Consider the following 14754-nt stretch of genomic DNA (forward strand, 5'->3'; position numbering starts at 1 on the left):
ACACACTCCATTAGGGTTAGGGTTCATTAGGGTTAACTCCTGTTAGGGTTAAAAGAACTGTTTCCAAACATAAAACATGCTAGAAACATAATAATTACTGTAATAATGATCCATTCATAGAATTGAAAATTTAATTTACCTTAGCGTAGTTGAATAATAAGAGTTCTGTACATGGAAATGACATACCATGAGCCTCAAACACCATTGTTTCCTCGTTCATATGTAAATCTCGTGCGTGAAAAACACCACGGAAAAACAGGCGAATCTCAACATAAAACCGACTGTGACGCAACAGTCGGGATCATTAATATGTACATTAAGTAATAACATTTGCATATACCAGGCCATGTTCAAGGCAAGGCAGTATTAACATCTGGAGCTGCACAGCCCAATCGTCAGACGTTCTGCAGGTATTGTGAAGCATGCAAGCAATGACAATAGCGAAAATGGCAGATGGATGCATAATAACTGTTCATGATATCATGATATATTTGGTGATATTTGTAAATTTTCTTTCTAAATGTTTCGTTAGCATGTTGCTAATGTACTGTTAAATGTGGTTAATCATGTTTCATCATGTTACTTACTGTATTCACGGAGAGCAGAGCCATGTAGTTATTTTAATTTTTAACCCGAAAACGCTTGTAGTCTGTATAATTCATAAACGCATCTTCATTCTTATTGAGTCTCTCCAACTGTGTGTAGCTTTAGCCACGTTAGCCGTCGTGCAGCACTATCAAACTCATTCAGAATCAAATATTAGCAAACATCCACAAAATAGATGCCATACTTACGCGATCTGATATGCTGCATCACGAATAGTTTGTAAATATCCATTTTGAGAGTTATATTGTGAACTTCAGTATTGTTTATGCAATGTTTATTGGAGTCGCGAGCTTGAGGGCGGGGAGCACGAGCATTTATAGATGTACACACACCCCAAATCAGAGCATTTTTAATGCCACCCCAAAATAGGCAGTTAAAACATGGTATAATAAAAAATCTATGGGGTATTTTGAGCTGAAACTTCACAGACACATTCTGGGGACACCTTAGACTTATAATACATCTTGTAAAATGTCAATTCTAGGGCACCTTTAACTTTTTTTTTTTTTTTTGGCCGGGCAGTGTATTAAAAAAAAGGCATGAAAAAAATGACAAAAGCACATAAAAAGTACTAAAACCTTAACTAAAATCAAATCTGAAATAAAAATAAAAGCTAAATACTTTTCTAATTTAATCTTTTTTGCTATCAGCACAACAACTTGACTTAAAAGATGATTTAATAATGTAATATGAATTTCAGAATCTCATTGTTTTTTTCCTTTTTTCCTCAAAATCCTAATATTTTCTTTAAAGTAAGTTTACATGAAAAAAACAAACAAACAAACAAACAAAAAAAAACACATAACTTTATCTCAGCATTTTGGACCCCAGTATAGTCCTTGACATATAAACAATAACAGCACATTAGTCTATGGGTGCAGCACAGTGATGTGGGTATTGGACGTCATATCTGTACTTTACTACAGCTGGAATGCTGTATTGACCAATCAGCATCCAAAACCGGAACTACTCATTTTACAATCATAGATATAACAGGCATTCCACCAAAACATAAACTTTTATGGGAAGAGTGAAGAGTTCACCATGAGGGAGTCACTCCCAGTGACTCATTAACATCCCATAAAAAACAGTAACGTAATGCATTGGCACAGTACTGCAATTATGGTTTTGTGTAGAAGTGTCAAGATTATAACTTGAACTATATTATTTTGTAGGGGGCATGACAGATACTTAAAAATACTGAGACTAAGAGCAGGAGAAGAGCTGTTGTTTTGCTCAGAAAACCTTCAAACAAAGACATTGTGTATGTTCCCAACATTCACATACACATGGGAAGCCATATATGGAGTAATGCATGTTTTGTAGACCTTCAAAGCAATGCTCTGATGAATACAAAGAATTCTAATGCAAGGAAAAGCAAACAAACAAAAAAAAAACATTAAATTACGTTTCATCTTCAATATTGGCATTAAATTAGTATATAAAGGCAGAAATGGAGATTACTCGAGTCCAATTCATGGCAACAAGCCAAGGCTGAGATGAGGGAGAAACCATTTAAACAATCGGATTATTTCTGCAAGAATAATAAAGAATTCTTGGTCCTTTTCCAATTAAAAAGAGGACAAATGTGCGGTTCACAGTAAAGCCAAGCCACATTGTATTATTTACAGCACTTTGTTTGGTTGGGTGAGTCATATCTCATTACGCTTTCCAGTGGGGGTCATTGTGAATTGGACTGGCCCCTGCAACGTTGCCTCCTGTGAGAGATCATCATAATAATCAGCACAAAACAGACTCTGTCATGTGACTGCTAAAAAAGCCTCAGTCCCATCACAGAGTAGGGAAAACAGAAACTTTGCAGCTCATTTGGACAAACACCTCCAAGGACATGAGCACTCGTAAATGCCTGCAAAGTATTGCCAAAGATCCCCCATGGAGGCTGAAGAGGAAATTGACTGCTGTGTTTGGATTCATTTCTTCTGCTCTCTTCACCACATGCTCCTATTTATTTTCAGCTCTGCCAAGTCAGTTTCTAATTTCTGTGGCCACCAAACTTGCTTTCCTAGTAATAGAGGGAACATTTTGACCCTTCAAACATAACAACCCTTCTAACATAACATCTGGTCTTCAATGGACCAAAGAGGATTTATGTCACACTCCCCTTGGTTGAAGCTCACAAACTCTTCTTTACACTCTTAAAGGTTCCAGAAAAGTGGTTTGTTTTGCAGCAATGCCGTAGAAGAACCATTTTTGGTTCCCCAAAGAACAAAAGTTTTTAAAAGAACCATTTTTTTCTTAGTGTAAAGAACTGTTTAAGAATCTAAAGAACCTTTTGTGGAATGGAAAGGTTCCATGGATGTTAAAGGTTTTCATGGAACCATAGATGCCAATAAAGAACCTTCATTTTTAATAGTCTATGTTGTATCATGGACCATAACCTTAAGCGAATACACTTCTTATTAAAAAAAAATCTCCTCTTCCTTTCACTTTTCTCTGCTTTTCTGCATTGTAACTCTGCATTGCGGTACTTTGGCTCTTGCTTGTGATGCTCCAAATTTGTAAGTCGCTTTGGATAAAAGCATCTTCTAAATGAAAAGGCAACAATTAAATGAGCCCACACTGCTTGCATTTAAGCTCTTCTCACTTTTTAAAATTCAGATTCAAAGGGAATCACTGAGCATATGGAACCAACATCAAATAATAAACCACTGTGAGAAATCATTGATGAATGTCTCCATCTAGTGAATCAAATTATCAGTGCACATGTTTGATTTTGCATTGATATGTAAAGTAGGAGACAGAGAAAGAGACATAGGGGGAGAGAAACATAATTTTCTAAATGTTTTTCCTAGGAGACTGATCCAGTATCATTACACATTTCTTTTGAAATATTAAAGGTGATGTGTTTAATTTCTGTGCCTCTAGTGGCTATAAACGGAATTGCAATCTGTTTGTTTGAGCCAAGGATGTTTATGATGTCTTGAAAGAGCTCTCCATAGCTTTTACATTCATCTCAATGGTAGTTGCTCAGCTGGTGCAGCACCTACTTGAAATTACCTGTCTTGCTGCCATCTTTGTTAATGGGCACTCAGTTAAACATATTACACCATAAGTCCTGTCCTTGTGAGTAAATGACAAGCACAGCGAGAGACACTAGCCAGGCATCAATACAATCTCCTTTCCTAAATAGCACCCAAGAGGCTGTTCAGGAGAACAGCAGTTTTGAATTATTCATATGGTAAGTGTTTTAGATGCATGCCATCTGCACTTCTCTGTGCTGGAAGTATAAGAATATTGACTATGACTATTTCAAATTGCATAATCCATTTGTAGCATTAGTATTCAGTTAATTTCATTCAGTTTATTAGGTGTCCTTGTGAATGTGAACTTTTGATCAATGCTGTATGTGAGTGGTCATTTGCTAAGCTTAATTAGCATTCCTCCACAGCTCTCGGTCAGGACAACTGTCTGGGACGTAGACTAAATCAGAACACTATCTAATGCAGTGAGTTTAGCTGCTGACTGATGAATTCTCACACTTCATCATGTACAACACAGTATGCAAATTGAATAAGATGTATATGCATGTATTGATGTATGTTACTTGTTATTTAGCTCACAAGTTTTATCTACAGAAACTTACGGGATTCAAATGACTGGGATAATCCACTTTTTGGCCATCTTGGCAACACAGTAATGCAAATAAACTCAGTAGTATCTTAAAGGCATTGTTTACCTAAAAATGTATTTTCTGTCATTATTTACATTATTTACTCACTCTCAAGGCCCGTTCACACCAAGAACGATAACTATAAAGATAACTATAACGATAACTTCCACACCAACGAACGATAACGGTCTGTTTATTGTAAGATCACGCGCTGCGGTTTCAAAGTGTGTACAACTCATTTTTGCTGTTCTTGTTGCATTTACATGGCTTTAACCAGAAGATATCCTCAGCATGCTATGTTTCCAGTGAATATCTAGTGTAATTGATCTAATTTAACAGTGAATTTAGCTGACGAAGTTAATATAGTGGAATAAAACAACGCCTATTCTTTTTCACTGCAACTTCAAAGGAAGCAAGACAATGTTGTCGACATAGCGCTGTATACCTGAGGTAATTTTATGTTTGCTAGCCTGGAATAATGATCTCATCATTAATACTTCTCACTATTCCAAATGTATGACTGATTGTTTTCCATATATCCATTTTCTTTAAAGAATCATTGAAAATGAGGTTGCCTTGTCAAACAGTGGTGGCTTTTTCTGGACCTCAGCGATTAACTTCTCTGCAGTGTCGTGTGCCATTTTAAATGTGCGAGCCCTTAAATTAGAATGGATTCTGATTGACTGTCCCAATATATTTCTATATATTGTTTTAGTTATAGCTGTGGTGTGGATAGTGCTGTTCTTTTATATTTAGAACGATTTTTAGAACTATATCTTTATTGTTATCTTTATCTTTATAGTTATTCTTGGTGTGAACGGACCTTTACTCTCATGTTTCAAACATGTAAGACTTTATTTCTTCTGCAGAACACACACACACACGCACATACATACAGGAAAAACAGTAAGGATATACAGGGCCTAAAATGAATATGATTAAAAAACAGCATTGGTGAGTATATGAAACGGTGTCAATCGCCAGTTGGCCGGTAACATTTTTATGAATCCTAACAATGCAATGTTCATGCATGAATGATGCTCTGAACAGTGCTGCGTCGTCACAAAAGGGAACTCAATTCGTTTCTCACACGCTGTGGGAAGTTTTCTGTGCGCAAACATCCGAAACACGTGTTCAGAAAGCAGTGTCTCATATCGTGCGAATACTGAATTGAGCTCTCTTTCATATCTTCTTGCGCTTGAAAGGACAAATTCGCACAAAGTATCCTAGTAAACATAGTCGGTTATGTCTTAAGTGAATGAGAACGAAAACGCATGTACAGGTCTTAAAGTGACAGCAGCCTAATAATCCTGCTGCTGTCTGTGTCGTTAATGTTAATCAAATAACAAAAGACAAAGAGAAAGTCACTCACTGCTCTTATCTGAATAACTGTTTAAATGTTAATAAGGATTAATATACGTTTATTTTATACAGTGAAGACTATGCAGTGATTGTTTTAAATTTGATTACTTTATTACATTTCTGTACCTGAAAAATTGTGAATTTGCACTGGTATCTAAATTTTGGTGTCACAACTGCCTGTTTTTGCAAAATGGATGGTCAAAAATATTTATGGCCGGTAAATTTTCTCAAGTCACTTGCCATTGGCAGGTGTGGTAAAAAGTTTTAGGCCCTGTATATATATGTTGTTGTTTTTGTTTTTGATTTTGCCCTGATTCTAATCACATTTTAACCACTTTCATGCAGTAGCCTAAGTGACACTGCAATTAACATTGAATTATATCCAAAATCAACAGCCTGCTTCAATCTGTATAGTTACTATGTGATGTTTATGATTAGGTTTGTGCAACTCACCGTTCTCTCTAAATCCGATTTATCCGAAAGAAGAGAGAAAAACAAAATACCCTGATGATTTCTCCTAGCTGATTAAAGCTGCCTTTCTTCATGATGAATTGCCACTTAAGTGAAATATTTTAATTAGCAGCAGCCATAAATAAATTCTGCATTACGGGGCAAAAACGTGGCTGGAAATTAAGTGATTTTTTTAATCTGTGGAACTTTGGAATCCAGCCATTAATTTATCAACAGGGTATGTGCTATAGATTGAGCTAAAATATATCAATCACTCCAGCCTGTTTGTGGCTTATGGCCAGCGGATCTGTTAAGGCAACGGTCAAACTGGTTCTGCTGAAAGCCGCTGCTTTAATATTCAATTCCAATATTTGTCTAGATTAATCATGAAACGCTCAATATACATATTAATATGCCATAGTTTATATGTTGTGCAAATATTTCCTGTGTTCTCATTGTAAAATCTTGCATAAAAATAATGGACAAATGAATGCCTTTTTTTTTTTTTAAACATTTAGTGAAGGCAGTTTCTCAAACTTTTAATTATCTTATAAGTGCTGTAAGTGACTATCCAGAGCTGTAAAATTAAAGGTAGCAAACAGGGACAAATATTAATTTCAATGAAGAGACCTCGAAAAATCAGGCACTGGTAAAATAGCTACTATAAGATGGTGAAATGTTCACAATTTCTATATTACTTGCAAAAATAAATCTTATGTCAATTCATGGCTTTATGCAGCCAGAAGGTGTAGTTATTACAGCTCATGTTTATCAAGCACATGTTTCTCATGATCATATATATTTTAAATATATTTTCAAAACAAAAACACTGTCCAAGACTGAAATTAATGAAAATGTGGCTTTAAATATTGGAACACATGATTTATGGTCTGTCTTTTTGCTGTTGTTGTTTTTTTAGAGGATAAGAGTCCATGTCGTCTGGAGGATGAGCCGGGGCCATGTCGAGGACTGGTGCCTCGTTATTTTTTTGATTTCAAGAGCCAGGAATGCAAACGATTCTTTTATGGTGGCTGCTTTGGGAATGCCAACAACTTTAGGACCGTAAGAGATTGCCATGAGAGATGTCTACGTATGTACCAGCAACAAAACATTTCTCTTCTCTGCAATTTTCAATAATAACATATTGTTTTTGTACAAGTCCTGTAATTAAATTCATCTGCATGACAAAGGTTACATCCCTTTAGTATTCTGATCTCTATAACCTTCATTCCATAGTACAGTTAGCACTTTTAATTTAGACACAAATTCAGCTGGTTGCATTCTATTTTTTGGCAGTAATTTTAACCGTCAAAATCAGTGCAGAACTGTAATTGTAGAAAATTATATCTTTAGGAATCAAATTGTACTTGAAGGATAGGGCTGTTACAGTATATTGGACCAGACAGTTTGTGTGTTAGAGCAGCACAGCACTGTATCTTATTTCACATGTGAACAGGGTGTTTACACAGATGTCTTAAAGGGACAGCAGCTTGTTTATGGTGGGGGAAAAAAATTGACAAACAAAAAACCTTTTAACAAAACTATAAGGTAACCCCAGGGTGGACGCATAAATGTTTCTTTGTTTACTACAATTGGATTTTTGTTTAGATGACTGTTCCTCATAACATATATACCCTATTTAAAGGTGCAGTAAGCAATTTCTGAGAAACACTGCTAATATTTGAAATCAACCCATCATTGCTCCGCCCCCAAATGCAGGAATACGCAACACAAGAGTGGATGTCTCTTTATAAAAGCTAAAGCGAAGCTAAATAATGCTTCATGAAAAAATAAAGTGAAGATGGCGAAGGAATGACAAGGAGGAACAAAAAATGAACATACAGTACAGAAGACAAGAGTATATACAAGCAAGAGCTGTCAGCAGCACACCAGCTTCACAAACCCCACAACACTCAAAACTGTTCTGTTTTAGCTAAAATTACAACAGCAGCATATGTTGGTTCTGTGAAACATAGCAAAACCAATGTTACTCACATATGAAGCAGAAACAATGCGACTTCGGTGTCCATTTTCAGGCCTTCCCACTTAGGTCTCTCCAGCACTGGAAAGCTTTTCTAATATTATCGTGGGTCCTAAAGCTCTTGCCAGATCATAACCCTTTTTTTCCCCAGTGATATTCCTCTGACCTTGACTCTTTTGTAATGTCTCTCAGCCATCTCTCTTTCTACAGCCTCTTCAAATACCCCTCTTGCTCAGTCTCTCTCCTCCCCCATCATGAGTGGACACGCCCCCTACTGCTGATTGGCTACAATTGTGTTGTGGTGCTCGGTCTGATCCAGTTTCAACAGCGCTTCTCAGAAATCGCTTACTGCACCTTTAATCTCTAGGTGTCCTAAATTTCCTAAAAGGGCCACTAAAATGAAACAAAATACAAAATGCTTCACTACTTTCCTCATGTTGAAAAACACTGAACAAAATTAAAAATGAAGAGTCATGTGAAGAGAATGCAAAGCCAGAGAGATCATAGAATTTAAAGGGTTAGTTCACCCACAACCGCAAGACCTTCGTTCATCTTCAGAACACAAATTAAGATATTTTTGATGAAATCCGAGAGGTATCTGACTCCTCCATAGACAGCAATATAATCAACACGTTCAAGATCCAGAAAGGTACTAAAGAAATCGTTAAAACAGTCGACGTGACCTACAGTGGTTCAACCTTAATGTTATGAAGCGGCGAGAATACTTTTTGTGCACAAAAACAAAACAAAAATAACTTTATTCAACAAAATCTTCTCTTCTGTGTCATTCTCATACGCTTTTGTTTACGTCCAGTGCTTCCAGGTTTTACGTCAGAATGCTGACTCATTATTGGCTGGCTCCTGCGAATGCGTCATGCTGCTCACGTGAACAGCCTCTGCCAATACTGAGCCTGCGTTCTGGTGTAGATATTGCTGAATAAAGTCGTTATTTTTGTTTTGTTTTTGCGCACAAAAAGTATTCTCGTCGCTTCATAACATTAAGGTTGAACCACTGCAGTCACGTCGGCTGTTTTAACGATTTCTTTAGTAGCTTTCTGGACCTTGAAAGTGGTGGTTAAATTGCTGTCTATGTCATATACCTCTCTGATTTCATTAAAAAAAATCTTAATTTGTGTTCCGAAGATGAACGAAGGTCTTACGGGTGTGGGACGACATAAGGGTGAGTAATTAATGACAGAAATTTAATTTTTGGGTGAACTAACCCTTTAAGTTCTAAAAGAAGTGTGCAAATAATGTTTGTACCTTCTCGACTTAAATGGTGCCAAGCACTGAATAGTTAGTTGTTAATAAGCATATGTTTAAATATAGAAGCACTAAACCTAGATAAACAGACAGACAGGAAACGTATTAATGGTGCATGTTAGTGCTACCTAAAAAAACTATAACAAACGGATAACAAATATGATGTTTTCACTTTGTTTCCTCCTTTTTAGCTAGTTCAAACCACAAGGAAAAAAATTCTCCATTAAAACCAGAGGAGAAGGAACCAAAACCCAGGACAGAACCTCCCCCTAAACATGGTGAGATGAAACACAACCTGCTTTTTGATAATGTCAGAAAACCTTTTTATTTGTACTGGATGTTACAATGATCTGTTTTTAAAGGTGCCCTAAGCCATCTTTTGTTTGTTTTTGATTATTGTTGGAATGTTATACTTTATACTGACACCTTCTAGGGATCAAACAAAAACTTTTATATGAATCTTTTCTGTGATTCACTAAGTGTTTGGTTATTTTTAGATGATGCTCATTTGCTTGCATCACATTTGCCACTGCAAAGAGTGCCCAAACCAGCTGCACAGGAACCAGGTGAGAGTCACACATCTCTCACACACACACACACACACACACATACATTAGCTGTGGATGTGAAGGCAGAGGGTTCAAGACAGCTGTGCTTTCATGTCAGACAGTCTGTTTGTCTGAGTCCAGAGGGCAGCGTAGCAGCCATTTTTTCTGCCTCCTTCTGCTTATTTTGACAGTTAAGAGCTGCTCTCTGCACCACAGCCCCAGGGCTCATGACATCCCAGTCTGGCACAGAGATAGCACACACTGAGACACAAAATTCACAGTCAAATATGTGATTTTTTTTATAATATTAACCCTCAGTTTTGAAATGTAAAAAATGAATTTCAGTGTCTGTAATTGCAAGTATATTTTGTGTTCAACTATATTTTCTTCTTGCATGTGGGCTCTTAAAGGTGAAATTGAAACAAACTATTAAACACTTGCAATTTAATGTATTTACATGGTTACAACGTGTTAATGGGAGCTATTTATTTTATCCACATTTGCCTGTGGTTAATGAAGTATAATAAGTGAATTACCATGTTTAAAATAAACCATCCTGTCAGTGGTCTGTTTTACTATTTTATTATTTGCAATTGACATTTTGGGTTAAAAGCAACTGCTAATTAATTACAGTAATTGATTATGGGTTAGAAGGGTGATGTCCAAATTCTCTGTGGTGCCATTGAAGGATGATGCTTAGATTTTACTGCCATCTAGTGGATAAGTTATATCAAGTCAAGTCAAGATTACTGTGACCTTAAAGGGTTAATTTACCCAAAAATGAAAATTACCCCATGATTTACTCACCTTCAAGCCATTCTAGGTGTATATGACTATCTTCTTTCAGATGAATACAATCAGAGTTATATTAAATAATGCTCTCCCAAGGTTTATAATGGCAGTAAATAGAGGATGAGATTTTGAAGCCCAAAAAAGTGCATCCATCCGTCATAAAAGATAACCACACAGCTCCTGGGGGTTAATAAAGGCCTTCTGTAGCGAACCGATGCATTTGTGTTAGAAAAATATCCTAAAAACTTAAATAATTGGCTTCTGGCACACGGCTGTAAGCACGTCGACTTACGCCAAAAGAGTAAACCCTGATGCGATGTAGGAGTAGCGTAAGCTTAGACTCGCTGTTCAAACAAATAGGGCTCCTCTTCTCTTATATCGAAATCCTCCAACATTTCTCCATAAAAATTCTCATTTTAGACTTCTAATTCATGACTGGTGTTTTGTTTTGCTCCCTCCTCTGCATTCTTCACGGGCAGCTAATGAAGACCATATGCTGGTATTATGCAAATTTGTTACAAACCTATATAGGTTTGTGCAAGAAGTAAGATTGGAATTACTGACGACTCGTTTTAGGCGGTCCAGAATCGGTTCTTTCTTTTGGGAGACAATAATTTCATGTATCATGCACTTTGATCTTTAAATGTAAAGACATTTTACATTCACAAACATTTATATTACACACTTCATGAAAGGCAATATCTGAAAAAGCATAATAGGGGCACTCTAATGTCAATTATATTTTAGCTTTTTGAGATAATGTACCTCTATTATTTTTATGTAATACTGTATTATGTCATATTATTATGGGTTTTGTCTCAGTGGAACATGCATGTGTGTGTATTTTAAACTGCTAGTGATAATGTCAATACATTGTTATTGTATTTCAGAGTTCAATATCCCAGACATCTGCTTCAGTCCGGTCGATCGGGGCGATTGTGACGGCTTTGAGAGGAGATACGTGTACATCCCCAGGACTGGGAGATGCCAGGCGTTTCGCTACAGTGGCTGTGGAGGCAACAAAAACAACTTTGTCCACAAGAGACACTGCATTAAAATGTGCATGAAAGGTGTGTTTCCTGCAGCCTTTGTTTATTTTGGAGGGTTTAATATTATAATAACTGTGTAGTTTAGTGTCAATAATGATGATGATGCATGCTCAAAGATACAGAGTAAAAATAAAAACTTGGCTTCCATTAGGGTGGACCACAAGAAAAGTAAAGCAAGATTTATGTGTATTGTTGATTCTCTATGTTCAATGTTTCTTTTTCAGATCACGTCCGGAGAAAGCAAATACGGATAAAGACGAGGAACTCGAATATCTTATTCCGATCTGTCTAGGACATACATTTTCATGATACCAAATCCTAAACCTCTCTTTTATGCACCTTTGGTGATTGTGGTTGAGAAAATAAGAGACAGCAGCAATGTACTTGTACCTTGCTGATCCACACATTATTAGCATGTATATAATTACCACAGTTAATGGATTTTAATCTTGGCTTCATATATGAAGACATTCTGTGTATGTCAAACATAATTTTCTTCTCTATATCGTTTTATGGGGAAGAAAGGACAAATTTATATACTAAAGGACTCATTAACTTTTATATTATAAATTACTCATCATTTTTTCACAATGCTGCTTATGGATCTATTTAACACTGAGTATTTATGGCTGTTATAAGTATTTGCTCAGGATTCTAAATTGTTCTCAATGTTTAAACATACTAATTCTTTGTCTTTTTATCATGTTTATACAGTACACTCCAAAATGTTTCCTTTTCTGCCCTTGCACTGTCTTGAACTTATGCCACTGTTTGTATGTAATGACTAGAGGAAAATAACTCTTTTATCCAGGACACAGTGATAAACCCTCGAGTCTAACATTAAAAAAAACCTTAAATTTTATAATAAAATATACTAAATGTGACCAACAGATCATCACTAAGAACATCTCTTACCTCTCTTTGGCTGCATAATTTAAACTACCAATAAAGTACCAGCGATTCCTTCATGAAAAGTATTTTAAAACTTCTTGATGATAGGTATGTTAAAAAATTGCTGTTTTCCACACAAGATGGAGCTGTTGCTCTTGAGAAGACATTTTGCAAACCCACTACCACCCAGTTGTTAATATACATTTACCTGCACTCTTTTTAAACACTTATATTTGAATGATCTTTCATTATTGACTGGTGAAGTTTTTCTGTCCCACTTTACATAAGGTATCTTTAACTTTTATGAACTTTATTAAAATTTAAAGCATTTGATACAATGTACTTAGTGTGTACATATTGTTCTGTGAAACTGTCATAAGATGGGGGTCATCTTTCCCAAAGGGTCTAACTTTTTACTCCGAAATGAGAATATAAAATTTTTAAATATAATTTAAGGTTACACTTTATGTTAAGGTGTCCTTGTTCCAGTGTAATTATACATGTAAGTACTGAGTGATATTAATTAACAACATGTACTTACTATAGAGTTAACGTTAGGATTGGGGCTTGGTTTATAGTTAGGTGCCTGTAATTATGCATAATTTACTGTTATTACTACAGTAAGTATATGTAACGTGTAACAAGGAGGACACATTACCTAAATGAATTACTGTGTCCACAAATATCCCATCATCAAATCGACATAAAACTTGAAAACGCTACATAAAATGTAATATACATTAAGAAAAAAAAAAAAAACAAGGTATTCAGCACATAATAAAAATATAAAGAAAAGGCTCACAGGCGTCTGTAGAGTTTTTAGAAGCTAGAATTGTTTGAATACACTAATAATATATATTATGTTATATCTTATGATTTTAAATGACAAAAAAGCAAACAGTGTAAGGAAAGCTCAATGTGCCATTGAGGCGGGGATAAGCAGTGATGATGTAACAGGAAGCCACTACACTGAATATCGTACAGCCTGACAGCCGTCGTCATTCACACGCTCCCGCGTCTCGCGCGCTCTTTCATCTCGCGCTGTGATATTGTACATCGTTTCATGCCACCGTGACGTCGCAAAGGAAAGTAATGACTGTTTATGTTTTTAAATAACAAGAAGGCGCGTTCGTTTTTATCTGAACCTCTCCAGACCACCTTGGATTTAATCTACAGGTAAGAAAATGCTTGATACGGACGAACGACTAGTAAATTATATATATGGACAGGGAATTAATTTAGTGCTGCTGGAGCCTCTCCAGTCAACCGGCTGTCATGTTATAACAATTGCTGACTTAACAGACTCTCAGACTTCTTATGAATTAATAAGAGCTTCAAACTGAGAAATAAACGGCGAGTTTGTCTATTGGACTGAAATGTCGTTCAGATATTGGCTCTTGTGTTCCGGTAATTTAATAACTCTCGTTAAAGAGATGAGATATGTGAGTGTGGGCACATCTGTGCTTGTGTATTAGAACGACCGAAACTGTATTGCACCAACAAATTGATCTTTTTTTTTTTTTTTTTTTGTATTTATAGGTTCAAACTATAATAATTTATAATGTCTGTACTGCTTTAAATACCAGCATACCAATGGTTCTTCCATTTTTTCCCCCCCAAATAATGTTGACTGCCAGATTACTTAGCAAATCCAAGAGTTATCGACAAAAAGTGAGAAATGTCATTACTATTACACAATACCTAAGGTAAATCCACTTTAAGTTTGATTTTTTTTATATGGCAAACCTTAACTGAATGTAGATTTACTAGTAATTATTTGGGGCATTGTAAACATATTTATTTTCCATGCAATCTTAGGACTGTACCTCTTATTATTATACTTAATCATTATTCCAAAACCTTATAGCCTACCCATCAGTGCCAGGAACTGAGAAGATAAAATACCAAGATCATGAAGTAACTAGAAATACCAAGATCTGTTGACACCTAACCACACTTCTGACAGAAGGGGCCTGACAGTCTCTCTAAGGAGGAAAATTGTGGAGGAAAATTGTGATAAATAATAGCCAACAGATAGCCTTGGTATTTGTGCCACATGGTTACAAAAGCAGCCCGCTTGCATGTGGTGAAATACTGTGGAGCCGATGGGGGATAGATTGCTAAAATGATCTTTTCATATTTAGCTCATATGATGCAATGACACCGTCTCCGTTTGACATG

General features: G+C 36.0%; 2 protein-coding genes across 3 annotated transcripts in view; both read left to right on the plus strand.

Annotated features, from left to right (window-relative positions):
• Positions 1-12566, plus strand: part of tfpia (tissue factor pathway inhibitor a) — a 35477-nt gene extending 22911 nt beyond the window's left edge. For both annotated transcript variants that reach the window (XM_051906890.1, XM_051906891.1), the window contains exons 3-7: positions 6969-7139; positions 9485-9571; positions 9791-9859; positions 11524-11703; positions 11907-12566. In XM_051906890.1, coding sequence (XP_051762850.1) covers positions 6969-7139; positions 9485-9571; positions 9791-9859; positions 11524-11703; positions 11907-11974 — 575 coding nt within the window. In that variant the 3' untranslated portion in view covers positions 11975-12566. The remainder of the gene's footprint in view (positions 1-6968; positions 7140-9484; positions 9572-9790; positions 9860-11523; positions 11704-11906) is intronic.
• A 256-nt stretch (positions 12567-12822) lies between these two features.
• calcrla (calcitonin receptor-like a) overlaps positions 12823-14754 on the plus strand; it is a 32855-nt gene continuing 30923 nt past the window's right edge. The window contains exon 1 of the mRNA XM_051906864.1: positions 12823-13749. The gene's annotated coding sequence lies outside the window, so the exon portion shown is untranslated. The remainder of the gene's footprint in view (positions 13750-14754) is intronic.

This window comes from Ctenopharyngodon idella, chromosome 9, assembly GCF_019924925.1.
Source record: "Ctenopharyngodon idella isolate HZGC_01 chromosome 9, HZGC01, whole genome shotgun sequence".
NCBI classification, from domain to species: Eukaryota; Metazoa; Chordata; class Actinopteri; order Cypriniformes; family Xenocyprididae; genus Ctenopharyngodon; species Ctenopharyngodon idella.